The sequence below is a fragment of the Talpa occidentalis genome, unplaced genomic scaffold (genome assembly GCF_014898055.3).
Source record: "Talpa occidentalis isolate TD23 unplaced genomic scaffold, MPIMG_talOcc4v2.1 talOcc4.10, whole genome shotgun sequence".
Classification (NCBI taxonomy): domain Eukaryota; kingdom Metazoa; phylum Chordata; class Mammalia; order Eulipotyphla; family Talpidae; genus Talpa; species Talpa occidentalis.
This window is the reverse complement of record NW_023600993.1, coordinates 87,778,650-87,803,884: the sequence shown is the minus strand read 5'-3', so window position 1 is coordinate 87,803,884 and position 25,235 is coordinate 87,778,650. Positions and strand designations below refer to the sequence as shown.

Genomic DNA, 25,235 nt, shown 5'->3' with positions numbered 1-25,235 from the left:
CCAAAACAGAAAAGAAACTGAAGCTCTGTCAACTATAAGAAAGTAGCTGTGAGAGGATCAGAGTATGGATTACCGTAGTTTTAAGGTATCTGTTTGTGGAGGACAGACTTGGGGATAGCTGATCTTGGAGCATCATGGAAGGCTGGAATGAAAAGTTGCCTAGGAAGTGAATTGGCCACCCCATCCTTTCTGAAGGGGGCAGCCTCCATTCAGCTCCAGCCAAGGAAAGCCTTTGTTTTCCTGCAAGCAGAGACGAACAAACACAGACCGTCTTTCTCAGTTTAAACACACATTCAGAACTATTGTTTAGCTGGAGGAAAGCTCGGCCATCCAGAAAGCTAAAGTCATTTTCATTCAGTTATTCAACAAATATATATTGAGTACCTGTGTGTCCTAGTTGTACAGAACGGTGTACAAAACAAGTTATCAACCTCTTATCTCTTAACTTCTAGGGAAGACAAATGATAAACAAATCAATAGATAATATATTAGGTGTGTTAGTTCAGACTCTCAGTGAGATTAAATGTGCAAGAAATTTATTAGAGGGAGTGGCAAGGCTTATCTGACTCCAAATGACTAAGAAAGGGTGGAGGGAAGGAGGGGAGAGGAGGTAGAGTGTCCTACATCACAGTGCAGCTCTAAGGAAAGCTTGGCAAGGCTGTCAAGGAGCCCTCAGCCAAAGTCAGAGTTCCCCTGGCACAGGTGTCCCTCAGTATCTCTGCCACACTAAGTCATTGGCAACAGTAATGGACGTCAGAGCACAGCAGCTGGGGCCATTGGTCAGGTCTACACTCTCTAGTTGGGCATCTGAGAAGCCCATCCGTGTGGCCACCACATTCAGTGGAGGCTAAAAGCCAGGAAGAATACAGCTGGGAAGGGACTAGAAACTAATGGCAGTTGGGGGTAGGTGTTCCTATTTTAGCCAGGGTAATGAGGGGAGACCTCTCTGAGAAAGTGAGATCTGGGACGAGACCTGGATGAGTGAAGTTCATTCTAGAAATCAGCATGTGCAATAGCCCTGGGTTGGAAGTGATGGTTGATGAGTTGAGGAATAATAAGAGGCCAGTGTGGCTGGAATGGAGAGGAAAAATCAAGGAAAGGCTGGCAGGAGCTAGGTGTGTGAGGTTGAGGGGAGCCCAGATCATGCAATTCTTGTCACCTGTAAGGGACCTTAGGCTTTTATTCCAAGTGCAGTAGGAACCCGGGAAGGTTTTGGGGAGAGGGACATGACCTGCTTGTGTTGTAAAAGGCTCACTTATCTGTAAAGCAGAATGGGGATTTGAATCCAGCTCTTTCTGACTTCAAATCCTATCTGATATTTTCTAAACTTCCCTGCCCCCTCCTATCACAATTGCTGTTGATTTCTGCATCTGGCCAGGTGACCCAAGAGGTAATATTAAACATGTTAAGAATTTACTACATGTTTGAAGTAGGTTAAAACACGTGCATCTCAGAGCCAGCTTCCTGGCTGGCTCAGTCAGACAAATGACCAGAGACCCTGACTTCCTCTTCAGCGTGTTGCTCTGCTGTTGTGTGAGAGCACCCACACTCAGGGACTGTTGCTCCCACCTGGATAATGAAGGTCTCTCAAATCCCTTTCTGTTTGATAAGTCATGGTCTTGATTTCTTTGATCAGAAAAAGGATTGGCTCAGAAAAGGGGAGAGATGAAGAATCAAGGAATGACTCCCCCAAATATCCATTAAGGGCAACAGTCATGTGGGGGTTTGGGTGGTTCATTCAGAAGACCATTAGGGATTCCAAGGAGAGCTAGATAGGGCTATGTACCCCTGGAAACTTCTCAGGAAATTGGCCCTTCATGGGGGAAGATGCCCTCCACCCCCACCCCTGTGACTGAGCTGTTCCGAGAAAAGAAAGTTCCTCTAACTGGACAGTATTGAGCCCTGGGCCTCCAGCAGACTGCCCTCCTGAGTTTCCTCTTTGGCTTCCTTATCCTCCCTTCCCCCCACCCCTCCAGCCTTTGGTACTGACCCCAGTGGAGGGTGAAATGCAAGAGAGCTGTTTCCTAGTTCTACCTGCCACTGATTACCTGGAGATCTTCTCTGCTATGGACCTCAATTTTTCCATCTGAAAATTCTGAAACTGCTGACCTCTGCCAAGTACAGTAGGCCTGTAGAGGGCTAAACACTGTACGTTCGCTCCACAAATGTCTGGCAGGCATAATACATGCCAGGTGCTTCCCAGCCATGGTTTCAGTGCCAGCAGCTTCATAGGCCTATATGCCACATACCCTCACCTACTCTAATAAGTCTAGTACCTTCTATCCAAGCTTGCTATTTAGGAAGCCTTTGCCTTAAGTTATTTACACTTGAATGTGAATTGTAATCCCTTGTAAGAATTTCCTCTGCACTGGCAGAACTCTTTGAGTCTTAAGGGGGCAGAAATCCAACTTATACTGGCTCAAACAGAAGAGGGAGGTTATTGAAGTGTCCACCAGCACATTGGCTTCAGTCAAGGAAATTTGTTTCCACATTTCTTACTCTTCTCCACAGCCATGAGTCTCTTTTCCAACCAAATAGATGATGCTTATTGATCAGGACTAAATCACAGGCCCATCCCTTCTTCTGTTACTTGAACTCTGATTGACCAGACTTAGTTACAGCCCACCCTAATAGCCAGGAGTTGAAGCCTAGTCTCCCTTGGTCCATGAATGGGGGAGAGGTGATTTATAAAGGAACAATGGGAAGCTATTTTCAAAAGAAGGGGGTGAAGAGGCTACACAAGAAAGAACACTAAGTGTCCCCTTCAGAGAACTTATCACCCAACATCTCACTTCACATCTGGAAAAAATGGGGACCTGAGAGAGGTTGTTACTTGCCTGAGGTCACACAGCAAACTTGTGGCAGAGGTGGGACCAGGTCAGGTGTTCCTCACCCCTACCCTCACAAGCCTTAACTTGAGCCTAAAATCTCCCAGAAAACCATCTCTGGCAGGGCCCTGGCCTCTGTTCCTTGGACCTCACTCTGGGGGTGCAGGAGTTATCTCTCGACCTCAGCAGCCAGCATGCTGACCAGGGGAAGCAGCCAGGCTGATGCTCTCATTTCCCTCCCTTATGCAAAGCCTGAAGAAGCTCCGGGGTCAAGGAACAGGTTTCAGGTTCCAGCACATTGCAGTGACCTAAAGAAGTATCTGCATGGATCAGCAGTTTTAAACTAGCCTGAGGCCTGGGAAGCCACTTCTGTTCTCATAATCTAATTTTTAACCACATTAAACAAGTAGAAGTGTATGTTCAGAGTTTCTTCAAAGCCTTTCACATCCGTATTGCACAGGACCTCAGGCCAAGCCTGAGAAGCAAGTACCTCTTACTTTATAGGGAAGACAATGAGACTTAAAAGAGGGAAAGTGAGGGCCTCCCTCGTGGTGCAAGGGGTTAAGACACAACCTATGATGCTATCCACAGCCTCTGCATCACGAGTTCGAACCCCGGCCGGCCACGGAGCTACCCACATGGTGCAGCAGATCTCTCCTGACTCACCCGCTACTCCCCTCAGCAGTGTATTTCAGTCAGTCTGCCTGTTCTGTTCCCCACTGTGTCTCTGGTGAATCCTCTCACCTTCCTGTGCCTCTGACCTGTACCCCAGTTCTTGTATATATAAATAAATCTTTAAGGAAAAAAAAGAGGGACAGTGACTCATGCAAGGTCACTTAGTCAATCAGTGGCAGAAGCAGGATCCAAACCCAAGCATCCTGACCCCAAGTTCAGCCCTCATCTCACTACTGTGGTGGGCCTCAACCTTTGATATTCTCTAAGAGCCTCCTGAGGAATTGTTAGAAATGCATATTCCAGGCTCTCATCCCCAGAAACTGGTTTGTTCAGTCTAGAGTGTGGTCCAGGAATATACACGCATCAGCAAGAACTACAGTGCAGGAATATACAAGCATCAGCAACACTACAGGTGTTGCTTAACCACATTTATGTCAACTGTTGACCACATATACCACAGAGGTCCTGAGAACTATCCCCTGGAGCCTAGGTATACAGCAGACTCTGACCCAGGTTTGTATAATTACACTCCATAACTTTCACACAGCAGTGACATTGCCTAATGACCCATGTCCCCCATCCCTGACTGTAACGGGTGCAAGTAGCAGAAATACACTTAAACTGACTTACGCAAAATTGAGAATGTATCTTCTCATGATCTAGAAAAACTCTGAGGTTGAAAAGCTGAAGGCACAACTAGATCCGAGCGCTTGGACGTGTTTGTGGAGATCACTCTGTCTCCATGGCTTAGTCTACTTTCGTCTGTGTGGCGTCACTGAAAGGCATCCCCTTCTTACATGATATGAGGATGGCTCCAGCTTCCTACATCTACATCTATAATAACAATCCTTCTATAAAGAAAGTGCCTATTTTCTAATTTTTCCATACTAGGATTTGAAGACTTTGTATGAAGAAAAGATGTATTTCATGATAATGTTTATACTATGTGTTAATAATTTTGACATATTGGGAAAAATAAATATATCATAAAATTTACATTTTTACTTTCAAGATATGACTGTAGGAAATTTTAAATTACAATGTGACTCAATACATTTCTAGATCTAGTGGTCATAAAAATGAGCTTTTTCTGAGGAACAAACACATTTTATGCAAATTTGACTCCTGCTGGTATATCACTTTTTTAAAAAAATTCACATTTTATTTTGCAAAAATTGGGAATTTAAAATTTAAAATAGGGAATTCCCTATTTTAAAACATTAACTTATCAAGTGTTACAGTATCTCTACACTTATAAACCAAGTGAATTGCAAAGTGTTCTTTATGCTCCAGAGAAGTGCCACATTTGCTGGTAAACAGAAATAGTTGTGGTTAATACCTCCGGAGAACACGCTGTGTGAGCACCCTTATACTTATCAACTCCATTCTCACCACCACCCCATGCAGATGAACACTGCCATCTTTCTCAGAGATTCCCTCGCACCGAGTCAACAGAAGGCTTTCAGAGACCACCCCTCAGTGCCCCGTGACTCTCTTGAATACGTAAATTCATAATGAAAGTAATAAATGCTCAGAGAGGTGGCCAGAACTGCCTTACATCACACAGCAATGGCTTTCTCAGAACACCCTGATGTTGCTAAAAATCTATGAAATGTAATATTTTATGCCATGCAAAACTACACTGTATGCTTTATTTCCCAGAAGGGTGATACACATTTATCTCAAATCAAACAGAAGTGTTTCTATTTTAAATGCACACAAGTACATTATAAAGCATTAATTAATTGCAATAATTTTTCAAATTAATAAGCCAGCACTCCAGGAGTCCGAATCAGTTCTGATTTTATTCACAAAAGGCAAATGAAGTAGAAACTTCATTTGAAGAAACTGCTTCAGGTTTGAGGTGGTAAATTGTTCCCAGTTCCCACCAGGACAAAAACATCCTTGTGAATAAAAACAAGCATTTTTTTAAAATAACTCCCCTAAATCTAGGAATGCAAGGTTTTTTTTCTTAAACTACAAACACATATTTATGTTAACAAGATAAGTGTAACTGAGTTCTAACTGCTTTTAGAAGAAAATTGTAATTCTGCAGAAATGAGGAAAGCAATCACTTCCTTATGTGACAGGGCCCAGCCTGTCTTCTCAGCAAATATGTGTACACATTTTGAGAAAGAAATGAAACAATTCTTCTGCTTTTATAATTAAGTTTTGACTCTAGTTAGGTAGACATGTTTTAAGCATCTTAAATTTTATTAATCCAGCAGCAAAGTCTGTCAGCTCTACCTCCAAACTATCCCTCGAATCTTTTCACTTCTTACTTTCCCAGTAGCCACCACCGTGGGGCCAGACCACCACCTGCTCAGGCCTGGCCACTGCAATATACAGGGTTCCCTGCCCTTCTCCATGCATTCCATCCCACAGAGAAGTCAGTGGAATTACTGAAAGTGCTGACTGAATCCTTTCATTCTCCTGCCTACACCTTGCCATGATTTCCCATCATCCTTTGAATCAAATCCAGATTCTTCACAAGAGTGTGGCGGCCTTGTCACATACCATCCTCGCCTTTGCTTGTGATCTCCAGTCATGCTGGTTGCCTTTCAGTGCCTTGTTCTCCCCAAGCACATTCCAACCTCAGGACCTTTGCACTTGCTCTTCTCTCTGCCCGGAACACTGCTCCCTCAGAGTGTTACCTGATTGGCTCCTTTGTGTCATTCAGGGCCCAGGTCAACATCATCTCAGGGGCCTCCCCTAGCCCCCCTGTCTAAAAAGACCCCGTATAGTTGCTCCCTATCACATTCTCTTTCATTGTCCCACACTTTCCACTGACTGAATTTAACTTGTTAATTGTCTGTGGCCCCCATTCTTCTCCATTGCGAGCTCCATAAGGACATAAACTTGTCTCATTTGTGGTAAAAATGTTCAGTAAATGAATGAATGATGACCAAACAAATCCATGTGAGAAAGAAGGGAAAGAAGAGAGGAGAGAGAGGAGAAAGTTGTTATAAGGCAATTTTAAATTGATACAAAGGATAGGATGCCTTGATTATTATTTAGCTAGATTGTTATGTGACCTCATCTTCGTCATTTAATATAAAATGGTAATTTATTATACATAACAGTATGATTTTACTTAACCAGTCGCCTGGAGCCTGACTCCATACAGAGTATTTACTACCACACATGCTTTCCCTCTTCCAATACCTGCCAGTAGGTTTTATTATTACCCCATATTGCTGATAAGGAGCTGAGCTGGGGAGGTGGGAGGGGCAAGTGTTAACTCAGGATTTCTGACCAAGAACCAGAAGCACTCACCAACCCATTCTGTGCTGTCAGCTCTCCCTGTTGAATTTCAATTATCCTTGTGATTTATTTTCTGAGTAAACTCCCCTTCACAGGGGCCCCAGCTGCATGACTGTGAAATGTGTGGCTCTGTGAGAGTGTGACAGACCTGGACATGAGGGAACCAGAGGTCCCTGGGCAGAGTGAGCTCTGCGTGGCCAGGGTGGGGTGAGTGGGGCTGGCAGGGAGGGAAGACAGGGAAGGCAGTGGGAGCCAGACTGGGCCGGGGGGCTTGAGATCCAGCCTTGAAGACTCCCCCATGTGGACCTCATGGGTTCCGGGCTTACCTCCCTTCTCTCTGCAACAGGATGGGGTGTGTGAAGTCCAAGTTCTTCCCGGACAGAAGCAATAACTTGAAAACACCTCCCAGTGCTAATCCGCACAGTCCCTTGTACGTGCCTGATCCCACGTCGTCCAGCAAGCGGGTGAGTTGGGGAGCACAGAGGGACTGGCAGCTGGGGTGGGGCTAGGGGACTGCCCCTCAATTGTCCTAACTTCCTGGTTTCTCAAAGTTGAGCAAGGTGTGTTTGGATGAAATGAGGCTGAGCAGTTACCCACAGCACCCTACCTCTCCAGAATATATCTGCACCCAGCCCCCGAGTCAAGGACCTCACTTCTTACCCTGCCCCCCAAGTTTTGGCCCATCACCCTGGGCTCTAGTGACCAGGTGGGAGAGAACCTGGCAGCCTCAGGCCTCCATGGTTGCATAGGCAGTGCTGAGAACAGTGAGTGACCAGGCCAGAACAGAGAGCAGCACCAACAGTAATTTAATGGTGGTCTCCACCTCCTGGCAATAACTGTGACAACAATTGTCATCGTAACAAAGCAGCAATGCTAGTGGGAGTCTAGGCATCAGCAACAGGACCAATAGAAGAAGTAGCCAAGCAGTGGTGATACTGGTAGACATATTTACTTACTTATCTTGTGCTTACCGAGAGCTGATGATGAACCAAGCACTACCCTAAACACTTTGCAGTTACTAGCACCTTTCATCCTCCTAAGACTCCTATTGTAGGTCACAAAGATCAAATAACTCTCCAAAAACCACTTGGTTAGTAAGGGGGATCGCCTGGATTCAAACTTGGGCAGTGCAGATTCCAAGTGCTGGTGGAAGGAGCAGGAACACGTGCTAATGATGAGCAGTGAGCATGGAGGTGTCAGTAGCAGAAGTAATGGCAGCTCACAGCCCCCAGCACTGCTTGTCATGCAGCAGCACCAAACAGCACCGTGGTGTCAACAGTGACAGTTCGAGCAATGGCAATGACAGAACTCAGAGCAGCCGTAACAGTCATAATCATCCTGACCATTTGTCAAACTACTGTGTCCCAGGCACTGAATGAAGGAGTTCCACATCATTAATCCTCACCAGAAGCTGTGAGCCAGGAGTTACACCACTTTACAGCAGAGTGGGCTAAGGCTCAAAGAGGGCTCATGGCTCCCAGGGGTCACACAGCCGGGAAGTGAGTGGGAAAACCAGGTCTTTCTAAGCCCAAGGGTGGGGTTCTTTATACTCTGCTGTCCTTCAGTCCATTCCCTTAACTGAGCTTCTCCAGGTGAAGCAGAGGCTGTGCTTATTGCCTGCAGAAGCTGGGGTGCACTCCTTCCCCAGGAGGGGGTGAGGAGGGCATAGAAAGTTTTTACTCTGTTGAGGAGAGTTCTATTATCCAATTGCCCTTACTCCTTGATCCCAAACCTACCCCTAAGCCCTGCTCCTAACACATTTACTCCCTTTGTCCCATGACAGCCTGGAGAGACTGAAAGCAAAGATCTTATCCCAACATACCCATTCCTTCCAAAGCATCTTTCACAGGACCTGGATTCCTGACCTTTCTCCATCCTGCTTGCCATTCTCCAGATATGATGCCTAGAGCAGGAATCATTCTAGAAATGGGAAAATAGTAGAAGAGTCACCTTCCTCCCTCTGACACATGACCTCTATTAATACAACCTGAGATTACATGAATTTCTCACATTGGTAACTAAGCTAATATCCTAAACCCGAAATCATGCCCTGGTCTGCCTCTTCTTGAACTGCATGACCCTGGGGCCTTTCCATGGCCAGGGCTCCAGGTTCTCATGTTCCCTCTAACTTGTCACCAGATAGATGTTAAGAGTTTTCTTCACCAGTTTTAAGGGATGTCACTGTCAGTCATTCATTGTTCTCTCTTATAGGGTATTAGTTCTGCAGTAAATTAATGAGATTCCTTAGAGAAAGTTCCCAGGTCAAATTTGCTTGAGAAACACTAGGCTCCTTCCCTGTGGGGGCCCTTTATGAATCTTTGTAATGGATTTTGTGACTCTCTCCAAAAGGATGTACTTCTCAGGGTTTCTCAAAACTGTTTCTTTAAATTAGTGCTTCACTTATATATGTGATTTTCCTTGAAAATAACCACAAATTACAGGGAAAGATAGAGCTTCTTCTGACCAGTGTACCCTTCCCAGAGGTATCAACTATTGTCAGTTTGGTGAATTGGTAAATTCAGTTCCCATGAATTTACACTGACACATAGTATGTGTCCACAGAAGGTGTTTGGGAGGTGTGTATGCATTTTATCTGAATCTATTATATTTATAATGCTGAAGAAACAGCTTTCTTCACTCAACAATATATCTTTGAGGTCTAGTTGTGTCAGGAATGAAGTTTGTCCCCCCCTCCTATAAGAACTGTTTGGGGTGCCTTTTTTAGATGTCATTTCCCCTTTAGATGCACTTGTCAGCTCTTTCGCATACTAACAGAACCTTTATTCGTGGGAATATTGGAAGCTCCAGGGTTTCTTCATACATACCTTGGAAAACCCAGATGTGGCTCAGTCCCCTCACTGTATGTCAAGGAGGACAAACCAGCATTCCCCATGATATCCAAGGCTGAGGGCAGAGCCTATTACTCAAGAAACCTGGATTCTTGGCCTGGCTGTGCCCCTGGTATGCTGTGTGACCTCAGGCACAGCCCAAACCTTCTCTGGGCCTCTTCCCATGACACACAGGGCTATGATGAAATGCTCTTGGATATCCATTCAACACAGACCTTTTGAGGTACCACACACTATCAGATTCATCCCTTTCTCCATTTCTCCCCCACAGGGGCCTAATAGTAGCGGCAGCTCACCAGGGTCCCCAGAGGGTAAGTATCTGGCAAACATGCGCAGTGGAGCCTTGTGTTATGTGGAGGATTAGGTTAGAGCTTGAGGTAAAAATCCCAAAAAGTCAAAACTGCCTTTGAAAATCCCCCCAGAGTACTTCGTACAGGTTATTGCGTTTCTGTAACACTGTCTAGTGACATGAATAAAACACTGTTAGCTTTAAGAACAAGGATGGAGGCCAGCATGGCCAGATGTTTACAGACATGTCAGCACTTCTGGGGCTGGGTGCTGGGATGGGGCACTCCCAGTGTGTAGATGTAGGCAGATAAAGCCTCTCCCTCCCACGTGTCTCTCTCCCCCTAGGTTCTGAGGACATCGTGGTCGCCCTATATGATTATGAAGCTATTCACCATGAAGACCTCAGTTTCCAGAAGGGGGATCAGATGGTAGTCCTGGAGGAGTAAGTCCCCACCCACTCCCCCTAAGAAAGCCTACTTTATTCTCCAAATATATTCTCTTTTGTGCTTTAGTAAAGGACTTGATAGACTATCTTATGCTAGGGTATAAATGACTAATAAGAACCTGATTCTAGGGGAGGGAGGGCTGCTGTTAACCCGGGTGAAAGCCATAACAAAGGGGCCTGTGCACTTACTGATGGTACACGGCCAGTGAAGATGCACTTACTGGTGGTGCATGGCCAGGCAGGATGCACAGGTAGAAGTGTTGCCAGGGAAGCCTTCCTTGGGCTCTGGTGACTAAGCTACAGGCTTACCTGTGGACTAGAACCTGTAGAGTTTGCAGTTCTGATCCCTGAGCTCCATCTCCAACCTCCCACAGTGAGGTGTCCAGTATGTGCTGGGGCCTTAAAATGGGGGTGGTTATGCTTGGTCAGACTCTGAGCCCACTATCTCTGACTCTGGTCCAGCGGACTCACTGTGAGTCTGCCATGGGCACAGGGCCCCACCTTGAATATGGCTACTACTAAGGCCAAGTCCAGAGCAAAGGACTGCGGGCTCTTAATGCAGGGACAGGGCCTGATTCTAGAACCTCTGATGCATAGTGGAGACTGTTGTTAAGATCTCTGTTCTAATTATGGGGTGCATGCTGGAGCCAGTACAGTTGTGTTCCTGATCCTCACCCTACTGGTTCCTTGGAGTTGGGAGGTATTCAGGGTCATGGCCGGTGGGGGGGGGGGGCAAGGGGACTCCTTCTGCCCCCTGACCCTTTTGCTCTGTCTTATCCCTCAGGTCCGGGGAGTGGTGGAAGGCTCAATCCCTGGCCACCCGGCAAGAGGGCTACATCCCAAGCAACTATGTTGCACGTGTTAACTCTCTGGAGACAGAAGAGTAAGTATTCCATTTTCTTGCCTTCCAGAAGGAAGCCTGAGTAAAACCAGCCTTCTTCCTGCCTTAGGGCCTTTGCACTCACTCTCTCCCTTGCCTGGCACACTCTTCCTAGGGCTATTTGTTTGATGGGTAGTGGGTCTCCTCTGACTCACTCAATGGAATCATATAGGACGACCCTTCTAAACACCTCTCACTAGCAAAAATGATCTTGTTTCTTTGGTTATTCACATGCTCATTGCCTCCCCTGCCCCCCCCACCCCTGCACTTAGGATGTGGGCACATGGGGCAGGCATCTTGTCTGTCCACAACTGCATCCGAGGCACAGACAGGCCTGCAGCAGGTGCTCAATAATATGTGTTCATATTATTATGTGTGTTCATATTCATAACTATATGGTTGTGCCAAGGAGGGTCTTCTGGGAGGTGAGCCAGCCCACACCTGCCAATCATCCCTCATTGATTTCATAAAACAAATATGTTCCTGTTCCTCACCAAGTCCCGTGCCAGGCAGGAGGCTGCAAGAATGAATAAGACATACCCCTTCCCTTCAAGGAGCACCCCTTCATTGGCTGCAGGTTCTTCCTCTTGTCAAGCTTGAGTCTGAAAACATAAACAGTTATACTTCATCCATCCACCCATCCCATCATCCACAGACACTTGTGGAACACCCACTGCCCCCCCACCCCCGTCCCATTCCTAGGGGACCGGATGACTCAGCTAGTGTTCCTCTCTGGAGAAGTTCACAGTGTGGTGGCTGAGACTGACAACTAAAAAGATGACTTCTAGGCTGGCAATAGAGCCAATTCAGAACCAGTCAAAATGTTGAAAAATGACAGTACCCATGGTTTTCTCTCCTCTGCCTCCTCCCTCTGCCTGGATGGTATGTTGGGATGCTTGCCCGTTACAAATTAAAATGTTTGGAAATTGCCCACCTTGAAGTCATCCCCTTCTTAGTGCACATGAAACTTCTCTACACTGTGGAATCTCCCCTCATATGGTGGTAAAGAAGCCCCCTCTCTCCCTGCCTACCCTTCTGTCCTGGACCTCCCCCCAAATACCCTACATGCTGGTGGGGGGTCACTCAGCTGCTCCCCGACTCGGGCCTCAGCATGACAGAATCCCTATTCCTCCCCTAGCAGCAGCTTAGGCTAATATTACTCCTCAAAGGCAACACAATTGCTAAAGGAAAAGGCAGGGGCAGGCAACTGTACCTTACATTATAATTTGCAAACAAAAACCTAACTGGGTAAATCTCAAATGTGAGCACTTCGGCATCACCCCAAGGCTGGGCCCTACTCCCCAAATGTGTTACTGCCAAGTTTTAGGGTAAGGCTGATGCTGATAGTCCAGGGACCTATCTTGAGAACCAGCAACCAGCAACAATTTTGTCCTGCAAACTCAAATACAAGGGTCAGTCTTGCAGTGGCCTCCCAGGTTTCTTGTCTCTGCATCAAGAAACTGGTAACAGGAGCCCCCCTGGGGCTCCTCTGGGGAGGAGGAAGAGGCACAGGATTCACAGGGATGGAATCTAACTTCCTCCCCTACCTTGAAATAGGCAATACTTTCAAATGTTTAAAGTGTAAATGATCCCAAAAGATATAGAATAAAGAGTGCAAAGTCTTTCTCTCACCCAGACCCCAACCAGCCACTTCCCCTCTGCAGAAGCAGGCCACTTCCCCTCTGCAGAAGCTAGCTCCCCTCCCCAGTTTCTTGTGAGTGCTCCCGAGTGCTTTGTAATCTTATAAGAAAGTATACACATCTCCCCATTTTTTTACACATACTGTTCTATACCTTTTGTCCAGATCTCCTAGACAGCATCCTTCTTTTTTAGCTGTGAAATGTCCATCACATAGAAGCCCCCTGCCCCATCAGTGGTCACTAAAGTGGCTTCCAGTCTCCAGCTGCCGTGAATCTCCTAGTGTATATGTTATGTCTTCCTGCTAGATCTGTGGGACAGCTTCCTAGGGTGGAATTGCCAGGGACATGGTTCTTACTGCGTGGTCTTTAACCTTGGGGGATACTTCTCATGCAAGAACCACTTTACAGAATGAATTGCAGTTAGTAAGCTGGGCAGGGAGATATGGTGAAGAACTTGGGCTCTAGGGTAGATGGATTTGAATCCTGCCCCCACCGCTTCTCACCTGTGACACCAGGCAAGTTAGTTACTCTCTGACCCTCGATTTCTTCATTTTGGGTAACAAAGACAACTTTATAGTTGTTGGATAGATCATAAGAACGCCATGATTATTAACTGTTTTTATCCCCAGTTGATATCAGAGGAACAGATGCCCTGAGAGGGAAAGTGACTTGCTCAAAGTCACACAGCAGTTTTATGGCAGGTTTAAGTCCTGCTGACCTCCATTCTGGGGCTTTCCAGTCATAGCACATAAAGTACTCCTCACTCTAGGAAGGGTGGGAATGGGTTTGGCTGTTGTTGCTTGACCTTTTCCACCAGAATAAACACTCAGGGAGAAAGAAAGGCCCAAGGATATGGATCCAAGTATAAAATTATCTGAAATTTCATATTTTAGCTCAGAAATTCTTGCCAGCTTTATATTTGTCTCTGAAGTTAATGAAGTCCAGGCTCCAAGATCCTGATGAAGCTGGTATGCACTGTTAATTTAGCCCTTGAACCACCACAGGTTCTTGTCCCACAAAGTCATAAAAAGGAATTTGCAGACATTTTAGATAAGTAAGCAGAGAGAAACAAACTTTGTTTAAGAAAGTAAAATTTATTTAAAGGAAGAAAGTGTCATTGGGAGGGGCAAGGAAGCCATTGTGGGCCTGTGTATAGGGATATTTAAACCATTTTCCCCTCTATTCTAAAATCTAATCCTATTTTGTGATTGGCTCTTCCCCCCAGTGGCTGTACTCCTCCAGGAAGATGTGCCCATTTTCCCAGCTCTTATCTTAGAGTTTCTCTTTTTACCTTCCCTGTCCAAGGTCTCCTAAAATTTACTGTCCCAATTAGCCTCAAATTTTAGCTTTAAAATTTACTGCCCTCATTAGCCCTCCTGAATTTCTCTGCCCTTATCTCAGAAGCCTCTTTAATTCTCCCGAAGCCCCTGCCTGCACTGTTCCTGAAGCTGCCTACTGAACCCTGACTTGCCCTGGGACTCACTGAGAGGTTGTGTTCTTATGAAATTTGCAAAAGTAAGATTTTGACCACAATTGGTTATAACTGCTGTATCTTTCCACCTTGTTTCTGTCCATCACTTTATCCATCACATTGGGTGAGGCTGGAATGACCCACAGGCATTTGGTATTTGTAATGCAGCACTGCTTTTCTTAAAGAAAGTTCCCCAAAATGCATTAATTTCCATTTCAGCATACTGGAGTCACACCTGATAAAATGCCTGTTGGCCTGGTAAAATGATGGCCAGTTGCAGTTTCACTGAACATATTGCTGTGATTTACAGTGGGAATAAAGAACAGTCTAAACATTCATAGGCTTTCCCGTTTTCTTTTCCTCTCTACCCTTGGATGAAATTTGTTTTCTTTTACAAGTGTGATTTGCATTTCTGGGACACTATTTCTTATGTCTTCCTAACTGAAGTATTACCAGATTTTCCTATTTAGAGAACAAGGAGGAAAACTTATCCCTCCCTCCAAAAAGGGTGGAGTTTGCAGGACAAAATATTGTATATACAGATCTGTAAATTTCTGCAGCCAGCAGAAAGACACTGCTTCCTCCTCACACCGGATGAGCATGCTCAGTTGGGCATGTGGTGAGTGGTGGAGAATGCAAACTCTCCAACCCTAGATTTTGAGTAATTATGAGACTATATATATATATATATATATATATATATACACACACACACACACACACACACACACATATATGCATAAATACATTTAATGCATTATATACTTGCATTAGGTAAAAAATACATGTCCATTGATTCTGATGTGATGTGATTCATGTAAAAGGCTGGTGGTGGTAAGTTTAGGTTGCTTCCTAGTTGGGGCCTCCTTGGGCCTATGGATGACTAAAATATGCAAATACTATCTACAGCAAGTGAGCATATGCAAGGCCACCACCAGATCCCCTGCTCAGATGCTTTGGCTTAAACTATAATTAACTTATTTAATGTACAACAAATCTCATTTTCAAAGATAGAAATATCAAAGGAATGGTTGTTTTCTCCAAAAGCATCTTTGAGGAACATTGATGCCACAGGAAACCAGCCCCAGGTATCCAAAGTGAGTGGGACAGGACCACTCACCACGCGTTCACATGCCACCCCCACCCCTTCCCACCAGGTGGTTCTTCAAAGGCATCAGCCGGAAGGATGCAGAGCGCCACCTCCTGGCCCCTGGCAATGTGCTGGGCTCCTTCATGATCCGGGACAGCGAGACCACCAAAGGTGACCCAGCCCTCCCCTGACCCCTACCCCCATCTCACACCCCCCACCCTGCAAGGGTGCCCCAGGGTGACTGGCACAACCCCCTCCCTCTCCAGATGCCCTGGAGGAAGCTGAAAAACTCCAGCAGCCCACCATGGCTGCCAGATCTTCTCCTGCCCTTCACCCAAACCTGATTTGGGGGCTTCCTCAGTCCCATTGTTGCAGATTTAGGTTAAAAACATGACAGAACTGTGATTGTGGACTGCACGACCATGTGTTTCTGCTCTATGTGAGGTCCTGTGCATTAGGTTCTTATTGCCACTGGAACAATTACCACACTTTTAGTGACTTAAAACAAGATAAAGTCTGAAAACAGTTTCACTGGGCTCAAATTAGTGTCAGCAAGGTTGGTTCCTTCAGGAGTCTTCAGCAAAGAATCTATTTCCTTTGTCTCTGAGCTTCTAGAGCCCACCAGCGTCCCTGGGCTCATGGCCCTCACTCACATCTCTCCCACCTCCTGTATCCATCTCCACACTTTATTACCCCTGCTGCTGACTTCCCACTTTCTTACCCCTCTTATAAGCACCTTTGTGATTACATTAGTTCCACCTGGATAATCCAGGATATTCTGATTTCCAGATCCTTAACAGATCACATCTGCAAAATCCCTTTTGACCATGTTAGATAGATGATGATGATGATAGATAGATAGATAGATAGATAGATAGATAGATAGATAGATAGATAGATAGATAGACACAGATAGACAGGCAATGAGGTGATGGAAGCCAGCATTTATGAGTGCTTCTCTCCTGAGTACTTTATAAGTATTGCTTCTTTTAATCATTAAGCAATGTGATGAGGTAGAGCAGTATGATGACTATTACCATGTTACAAATGAGGAAACTGAGGCACAGAGAGGTGATATAGTCATTTGTTCCAGCTAGATATGGAGGTGCCTGGATGAGAACCCAGCAGCCTGACTCCAGCCTCACCCTCGTACTCCAGCGCCCAGGTGCCCGGACAGTGCCAGCGGTGGCCTTTCCTGGGGGTCAGGCTGCTGAAATGAGGCTAAAGACCTCTGAGGTCCCATCCCTGAGTGCTTTCTTTCTGGCCAATCCAGGGAGCTACTCTCTGTCCGTGCGAGACTACGACCCCCAGCACAGGGACGCGGTGAAACATTACAAGATCCGGACCCTGGACAGTGGGGGCTTCTACATTTCCCCACGGAGCACCTTCAGCACCCTGCAGGAGCTGGTGGCCCACTACAAGAGTGAGTCCTGCCCAGGGCCACATCCCAACCTGGGTGGGCCTGGCTCTGGGGAATCCTGGGTTCTCCTGAAACTGGTTGAGAAAGAAGACAGAGTGGTATCCCAGAGTGCTCTGCTCTCTTGAGAATGTCCCTGATGGTGGCAGCCCTTTGGAATATTGGCCCCATCAGTTGACCAGGCAGAGAGGCGTCTGAGGGGAAGTCTCAAGTCTCTAGCCAGCTCGGAGCTGGCTGCCCTCAACTGACTGGAGACTCTGTTCCAGAGGGAAGTGATGGACTCTGCCAGAAACTGACAGTCCCCTGCGTGTCCTCCAAGCCTCAGAAGCCGTGGGAGAAAGATGCCTGGGAGATCCCCCGGGAATCCCTTAAACTGGAGAAGAAACTTGGAGCTGGGCAGTTTGGGGAAGTCTGGATGGGTAAGGACCCAGAGCCAGAGGGAAGAGGCAGGGAGGGGAGAAGGGAGGGAGGGAAAAGAGAAGCCTCTGCTTCCTGGAATAGCCTGCATCCAAGTGGGAATGCAGGCCAAGAGGGCAGAAGTGGGGTTTGAATAATAACCATAAAGGAGTCATTCCTCTGATAGCAAACCAAATTGTCTGCCAAGCAAACACTGATTTGCCTTTGAGAGCAGGCCCACTGGTGTCAAACTTCCTCCTGGGATGAGCATCTGGGATGAGATATCCCCTCCCTCTCAAGGAGCTGGGCCAGCCCACCAGTTGGGGATTGACACAACCAGGGGCCTTCTAGGATGATGAAACTAAGAGTAGGGAAATTCAGCTTGCACTACCTACATGGAAAACAGAGCTTGCAAGCCCTAGTCTGGGGTGATAAGTCTGTCTCTTACCTCCAGGACCACTGCAGAGATGCTTTATTTCCTTTTTTTAATGGAGATAGGTAATTGAGCAAAATGTCATCCTTGGATCTGCTGTTTTTCAATTGCCTTCAACTCAAATTAACCAGTACGCCACTTTGGAAACTTCTGAGCAGCCTGTTGGTCCCAATGATGATGATGGCTACTTTGCTGAGTTGTAGGGTTCCCATTACCTGGCCCAGTGCCTGGTGCACCCCGTTATGTTAAAACTCCACCATGTTTCAAATGGGAAGGAAGGCAGCTTATAGAATTGCAAACAATTCAGCCAGATAAAATAAGTTTTAAATCCACATATTTCAACTACATTTATTGAGAGCCTGCTGTGTGCCAGGCTTTCATAAGAATAAGAAAGTATAGCAGAGAAAATATGGAAAGGAAGGTAAGAACTATCTGAATAATGAGGTTTAAAAACAAAAAATATATCAGGCTCTTGACTTACTGCAGGAAGACCTCGAGTCTAATTCAGAGCTTCCTAGTAGCCAAGGCAAAATGGAAATATGAACAATTATAAGATTTACAAGATGGACATGATAAAGCAGGAGTGGAGTATGTGTGTGTTGAGTGAAAAAGCAAAGGTTGTGTGTGTGTGAGAGAGAGAAAGAGAGAGAGAATCTGATGTTTTCAGGTTCTTCTTTAATCACTACAATAGACCTTCAAGGACAATGTGGATCATTTCCACTTAGAAGGTGAGGGGTCACAGTTCAGAGAGGTTACATGACTTGCCTAAGTGCACACAGCTGGGAAGCTGTGAACTGATCTTCCAGATAACATCTGTCTGAGGCTAAAGCTCACAACTCCCCTTCCCTCTCTAGACTGAGATGAACCCTTCTAAGGAGACAGATCTTTAGCTGGATCTTCCAGGGCCATGGGGGGAGACCAGCGGCTTCTGATAACCTTTCCTACTCCCTGTTCCTCTCCAGCCACCTATAACAAGCACACCAAGGTGGCCGTGAAAACGATGAAGCCAGGGAGCATGTCAGTGGAGGCCTTCCTGGCAGAGGCCAATCTGATGAAAACTCTGCAGCACGACAAGCTGGTAAAGCTGCATGCAGTGGTCACGGAGGAGCCCATCTACATCATCACGGAGTTCATGGCCAAAGGTGCCTGACCCAGAGGCTGGGGGTGCAGGCTGTAGCTCACACTGGTCAGTTGCAGACTCAGAGGTGACTCTGAGTGGGTCTTGCCCTCAGTGTAACCAGGAGCTCTTCTGACAAGTACTCAGTGAGCTCTTGCAACCACCCAGCTCTTCTGGTTTGTGGGGTGAAATCATGTAAAGGAGAAGGGGAGCATACAGGACTACGGGAGAGAGGAGTGGGGCCAGAACCCCAAGGGTGGGTGGGAGAAGCAGCTCTGAGCCTTAAAGGCCCAGGGCTACTATCCCCACATCAGTCACCTTCTCCACAGATGTCCTGGGAAAGGGTCAGCAAAGCCTCCTGCCTGCTGCCCTCACCCCACCGACCACAATCCAGGATTCCTCAGGGGGCTTCTGGCCATGTTTGACCACCCTGTTCTTTCCCTGCCTATTTTTCAATGAACAGAAACATCTCACATGGCCTCATAGAGTGTAATTTGAAATCCCAAAACATTTTTCATTTTCTAAATACACAATTGTGCTGTATTATAAATAAATCCAGGCTCAGAGGCTGTCTCAAATATCCAGTCTACCAACTCCAAAGTCATTTTGCAAAAGCCCAAATCTATTTCTCAAACACCCAGAGTAGTAAGTAAACATTTTTATTTAAATCCATTACCGCAAAAACCCTGTTCTTAAGAAACGAGAGAAATCCATGTGGCCCCTCCCCCTCCCACAGGAAGCCTGCTGGACTTTCTGAAAAGCGAAGAAGGCAGCAAGCAGCCCTTGCCCAAGCTCATCGACTTCTCAGCCCAGGTGAGAGTCTAGTGGGGAGGTTGGGAGCAGGGCCAAGGAATTCAGTTATTTATCCAACACGAATTTATTGGCCACTTGCTCTCCTCATGACAATGGCTAACGTTTACTAACTACTCAGTATAAAAGTGCAGTCTTTTTTTTAAAAAAAAAAAAAAAAAAAAAAAAGATTTATTTATTTATTTATTTATACAAGCACTGGGTATAATCAGAAGCGCGGGAGGGTGAGAGAATTCACCAGAACCAGAGCGGGGAGCAGAGCAGGCAGAGGGACCGAAGTACACTGCTGAGGGGAGCAGCGGGCGGCAGGAGAGGTCTGCGCCATGTGGGATCCTCCTCCGGTGGCCAGGGAGCAGCCGGGGATCAAACTGGCGCCGCAGAGACTGCAGGCAGCTACGCAACCCAGCGCTCAACCTCTGCGCCACCAGGGAGGCCCTAAAAGTGTAGTCTTTGTATGACCTCACGTGTGCTGACTCATTAGTCCTCACGTCAGCCTCACAGAGCGGATCTTTGTTATTTATTCTTATGTAACAAACCACCCCAAAGCTTGGTGGCTTGAATGAACAATTTATTATCTCTTATGATTCTGTAAGTTGACTGGGGTTGGCTGGGTGGTCCTTCTGCTTCACCTGGTGAAAATGAGTTACTTAGGTGGTTGCGTCCTGTTGAGAGCTTGCCAGAAGCTAGACTGTCCTAGATGGTGGCTCATCCTCTGGAGTCTCTCCCCGTGTGGCCTGTCATGCTCAATAAACCAACTGAGCTTCTTTACAGCTTGGGGATAAGAGGGACCAAGCCCTACAGGCCGAGAAATTAGGAGGCCTCTGCTTGCTAATGTCCCACAGGCCAAGGCAAGTCACCTGACCTAGCCCAGAGTCAGTGTAGGTGGGGACTGCGCAAGGGCCTGAATCCCAGTAGGTGTGACCTGCTGTCACAGGTAGATCATTGTCATCAGATTTTATAGAGGAATTTGAGGCATAGAAAAACTAAGTACAGATGAGGAAACAGACCCAGCAAGGCTCAGTAGCTTGTCTCAGCAACCGTGCTAGTTTAGGGGAATACAGCAAAATGGAAAATACTGCTGTTCTTCATGGGATGACAGATGTTTAACAACTGAATCTGTTAGAGATTTGTGACCCAAGTGGCTCTGACTCAGCGTCAAAAGAATGCAGCATCCAGTAAAGTAAATGACATACACAAGTCACAGAAACACTTCTTAAAATCCCATTTTTATTCTCATCTTCCCTCTTCTGAATCTCCTCTGACTCCCAGTCTGAGTGCTTTTTACATCTGTCTTCCCTCACCCTCTCCAGGGAAGGACAGGGTGCTATGGGAGTGTATAGCTAGGGCAGTTAGCCTGGTCCAGGAGCAATCAGAGAACACTTCCCAGAGGAAGTGATCTCTATGCTGAGCCCTGAAGATAAGCAGAAGTTCGGCAAATGAAGAGGATGGGTTTTCTAGATCAAAGAAATAGCCTGTGCCAAAAGGGGGAAACTAAAGAACTGTGTCTGGTCAGCAGGTGCTAAGTGGCCAGTAAGGAAGAAGGGGGTATGGTTAAGGGATCTCTGTCTGCCCTGGGCCTAGGGCTAGGCCTACTGTAGATGCCAAAGGCAGAGCTTATTTGAGTATGCAAATCCTGGGGGTGGAAGGCAGAGGTACAATAAAAACCTCTATTTTTCTGAGCCTACAGTGCTAAAGGTATATGGAAATCAATGGACCCTGTTCCTTGGGGAAACAATGGCCGGGCCTGTAGCTAAGTTCAACCATCAAACTGGCAGAAACTTTGCTCGGCTGAGAGTCACACACTGGAGCAAACAGCCATTCTCCCCATTTCACAGATGGGAAAGAGGTGCCAGGCCCTGTGTATCCAGGAGCAGAGGCAGACTCAGATTCTAGGCACAGGACGGAGCCAACTTGGGGGCCTGGGCTTCCCCTCCATTCCCAGAGAGGCCGGTTGGTGCAGTGGGAGGGTGTCCCAGCTCCACCAGTGACTAACTATGGCTTCAGCCCCACTCTGGGTCTCTGTCTCTTCTGTCATGAAGGCTGAAGGAATTAGACCATGTCTGTAATTTTTTTTTTAATTTTATTTATTTATTTATTTTATAGAGGCATGTTTTTATTTATTTATTTGTTTGTTTGTTTGTTTGTTTTGTTTATACATGCACTGGGTACAATCAGAAGCGCAGGAGGGTGAGAGAATTCACCAGAGCCAGAGTGGGGAGCAGAGCAGGCAGAAGGACTGAAGGACACTGCTGAGGGGAGCAGCGGGCGGCAGGAGAGGTCTGTGCGCCATGTGGGACCCTCCTCTGGTAGCCGGGGAGCAGCCGGGGATCGAACCGGCGCCGCAGAGGCTGCGGGCAGCTTCGCAATCTAGCGCTCAACCGCTGCACCACCGGGGACGCCCTGTCTGTAATTTTTAAGTTCGAGAACCATTTTTTTTAAGCCCTAACTGGTGATCAAATGAATATTATGTAGCAGCAGAATATTTTTAAATAGGTCAAAACAGAGCTGCTCTAACTGAGGGGAGCCCTATGTGATCTCCCTTTTGCTACTCACTTTCACCTTGAGGTCTGAGTAGGCTTCAGTTTGAAGAGCTGGGGCCTGGGATCTCCCAACAGGCCTTCTAGCTCTGAATCTGTGATTCCCTGATACTCTCAGAAGCAAATCCAAACCCAATGCCCAACATCCATCCTGGTAGCCCACTTGACGGTCATGAAAACTCACCACTTCATCAACCCCCAATTTTTAGAACAACGCTGAGCCTAGTGAGTTTATCCCTTATTCCCTCAGCTGTCAAGAACTTGAGAGCGATGCCTTGTAAGCCTGTGGGCTTGGGAGTCACATGGAGTTTTAGTTTTGATGCCAGCTCTGCTGTGTGTGAGCTCTGAGCTAGTTGCTGTCCATTCTGAGGGCCACTTTCCTCCACAGGAGTGTTAATAACCACCATTGAAGTGAATACTTAGGCCAGACACTGTTCTAAACCCTGATTGTAGGCTTAAAAGATTAATCCTCATATGACCCCTTGGAAGGAGGGCCAGTTGTTCCCCTTTTATAGAGAAGAAAAGTGAGGCCAGAGGGATGAAGGAGATTGCTTGAGATCACAGCACTGGGGCTACCCCGAGCCATTCTGCATTACTGTCTAACAAGGGTCCATACAACTGCCCTATTGCACATTGCTCCTGTGCAATAAGTGCGCATGTGTGTCTGCCGGCAAGTACTAGGAGATGGTAACCAGCAGCTTTAGTGCCTGCTCTCTGCCAAATAGAAAGCTATTCAAGTAAACAAATGCTGTTTAAGCTTGTTGAGTATCTCATACAGAATAAATAAGCTACAAGCTGCTATGAACATAATGGCCCGTCCTTATGAATTTCCCACACCCCCCATGCCAAGACTTTCTGCCTTACCCACCCTCTGTCAGCTACCCCAAACAAAATCATGAAGTCTCAAGGTTTTGTTGGAAAGCTTGGAGCCTGAAACCTCTGATTCAACAGCCACGAGTGCCCCCTGCTGGCCATTTACTGCTAGTGCAGCACCCTCTTGCCTAGACCTTGAGCTGCTTGGTGGACTCAGTTGTCTGTATGGGCAGACCCCTCAGTCCCCATCTAATCTCACCAGATTGCATTCAGCTGCAGTCCTCCAGCACACTGTCATTCTGGGTAATGAGAGGCAGCTTGGACACTGGGATTAGAAACCCACCTGGCTTGAGTCCAACATTCAGAATTTTCCAGGTGATGTGATCTGGAACAAGGGTCTATTCTCAGTAAAACAGGTTATGACAACGCCTGCCTCAAGCAGCTCCAAGGCCAGTTTTTAAATGATAATGCTGCTTTCTCGTGCCTGAGGGTTCATCTTAAACCTCTTTTGCACAAACCCTTGTAAGTAAGACTGTCTCTAAGGAAACCCACATCTCTCCATCAGAGGCTGCCCCATTATGAATACCAGTCCTCCGCAGTCTATTTATTATTCACTCAGCAGCCATGATGACAGTAAAATACACACCAGGCCCTGTCACATCCCTGCTCAAAGCCCCTATTTTCTCATCGTGCTCAGCATACAATCCATCCTCCTCTCTGAACTTACAAGCTTCTTAATCATCAGTTGCCTCCCTCTCAGCCTCAGTTCCCTGTGCTCTCCCTATGACAGCATCTGTTCGGCCACCCTGGTCTCTGCTGGTCCACGAAAACCTGAGTTCAGGCCTACCCCCAGGTCTTTGCACCTAGTAGGCTGCCTGCCAGGATGCTCTCATTTGACACACTTATTACATCATTGAGATCTTTGCTAAAATGTCACCTCAAAGTAGGTTTCCCTGACCACCTAATCCAAAACAATCCTGTTACCTTGCTTTATCCTTTCTCTGTGGTTCTTACTACCACCTGCAGGAATTTTACTTAACTTACCACCTGTTCAAGTAGCATATCTGGTGTCTACAAGGCTCTCAGTAGATATTTGCTGAATGAAAAAATGAATTTTCCCTACCTGGGCTTGAAGATGAAGTTTTGGAGGTGACGATGGTGTAAGAGATACAGCAGAGTAAGACATGAGCCTAAGTTGTCCCCAGAAAAGGAGAGGGGTGTGAGTGTCCTAGAGAAATAATACTTTTGCTTAGTCCTCAGAGTGTTCCCTGCAAGTGTCAAAACTCTAGAGAAGACCCCAAATTGGCCCAGGTCCTGAGGATCCCCCTAGCCTTCATGGACAGACAGAGATATACCAACCTGAGCCTGGCACCCTCTCAACAAAAAAGAGGGAGCTGGGCCTCCCCGGTGGCGCAGTGGTTGAGCACTGGGTTGCGAAGCTGCCCGCGGCCTTTGCAGCGCTAGTTCGATCCCCGGCTGCTCCCTGGCCACTGGAAGAGGGACCCGCATGGCGCGCAGACCTCTCCTGCCGCCCGCTGCTCCCCTCAGCAGTGTCCTTCGCCGCCCGCTGCTCCCCTCAGCAGTGTCCTTCGGTCCTTCTGCCTGCTCTGCTCCCCGCTCTGGCTCTGGTGAATTCTCTCACCCTCCCGTGCTTTTGACTGTACCCAGTGCTTGTATAAATAAATAAATAAATCTTAAAAAAAAAAAAAAAAAAAAAAAAAGAGAGGGAGCCGGTGCACGTATTTTCCCACTTTTCGTACTTGGATGCTCCTCTTTGGCTTTTGAGTGAGGCCCACCTTGGGCTGGGCCAGGTCTGAATGAAAAAATGAATTTTCCCTACCTGGGCTTGAAGATGAAGTTTTGGAGGTGACGATGGTGTAAGAGATACAGCAGAGTAAGACATGAGCCTAAGTTGTCCCCAGAAAAGGAGAGGGGTGTGAGTGTCTTTGTTTTGGGTGAAGATTGCAGAAGGAATGGCCTTCATTGAGAGGAGGAACTACATCCACCGAGACCTCCGAGCTGCCAACATCTTGGTCTCTGGATCCCTGGTGTGCAAGATTGCCGACTTCGGCCTGGCGCGGATCATTGAGGACAATGAGTACACAGCGCGGGAAGGTAGGGAGTGCCCAGGGGCCCCTGCCGCCCCTCAAGTCCTGAGAGTTACACTTGTGAAAGTGATTGGTAAAATATAAAGGTCTGTCCCGGTATGGGTTGTGTGTTATTTAGCTTAATGAAATCCTTCTGGATATAGAGCTCTGGCTTCCAGAGTCTCATCTGGGGGC

At 46.8% G+C, this 25,235-nt stretch overlaps 1 protein-coding gene across 4 annotated transcripts in view; it reads left to right on the top strand.

The window, feature by feature from the left end:
* HCK (HCK proto-oncogene, Src family tyrosine kinase) overlaps nucleotides 1–25,235 on the top strand; it is a 38,747-nt gene that overhangs the window by 7,020 nt on the left and 6,492 nt on the right. For 3 of the 4 annotated variants that reach the window (XM_037497169.2, XM_037497162.2, XM_037497177.2), the window contains exons 2-11: nucleotides 7,114–7,231; nucleotides 9,888–9,927; nucleotides 10,250–10,346; nucleotides 11,134–11,232; nucleotides 15,498–15,601; nucleotides 16,704–16,853; nucleotides 17,114–17,266; nucleotides 18,639–18,818; nucleotides 19,530–19,606; nucleotides 24,915–25,068. In XM_037497169.2, coding sequence (XP_037353066.1) covers nucleotides 7,115–7,231; nucleotides 9,888–9,927; nucleotides 10,250–10,346; nucleotides 11,134–11,232; nucleotides 15,498–15,601; nucleotides 16,704–16,853; nucleotides 17,114–17,266; nucleotides 18,639–18,818; nucleotides 19,530–19,606; nucleotides 24,915–25,068 — 1,171 coding nt within the window. In that variant the 5' untranslated portion in view covers nucleotide 7,114. The remainder of the gene's footprint in view (nucleotides 1–7,113; nucleotides 7,232–9,887; nucleotides 9,928–10,249; nucleotides 10,347–11,133; nucleotides 11,233–15,497; nucleotides 15,602–16,703; nucleotides 16,854–17,113; nucleotides 17,267–18,638; nucleotides 18,819–19,529; nucleotides 19,607–24,914; nucleotides 25,069–25,235) is intronic. The other variant, XM_037497184.2, reaches the window with a different exon arrangement.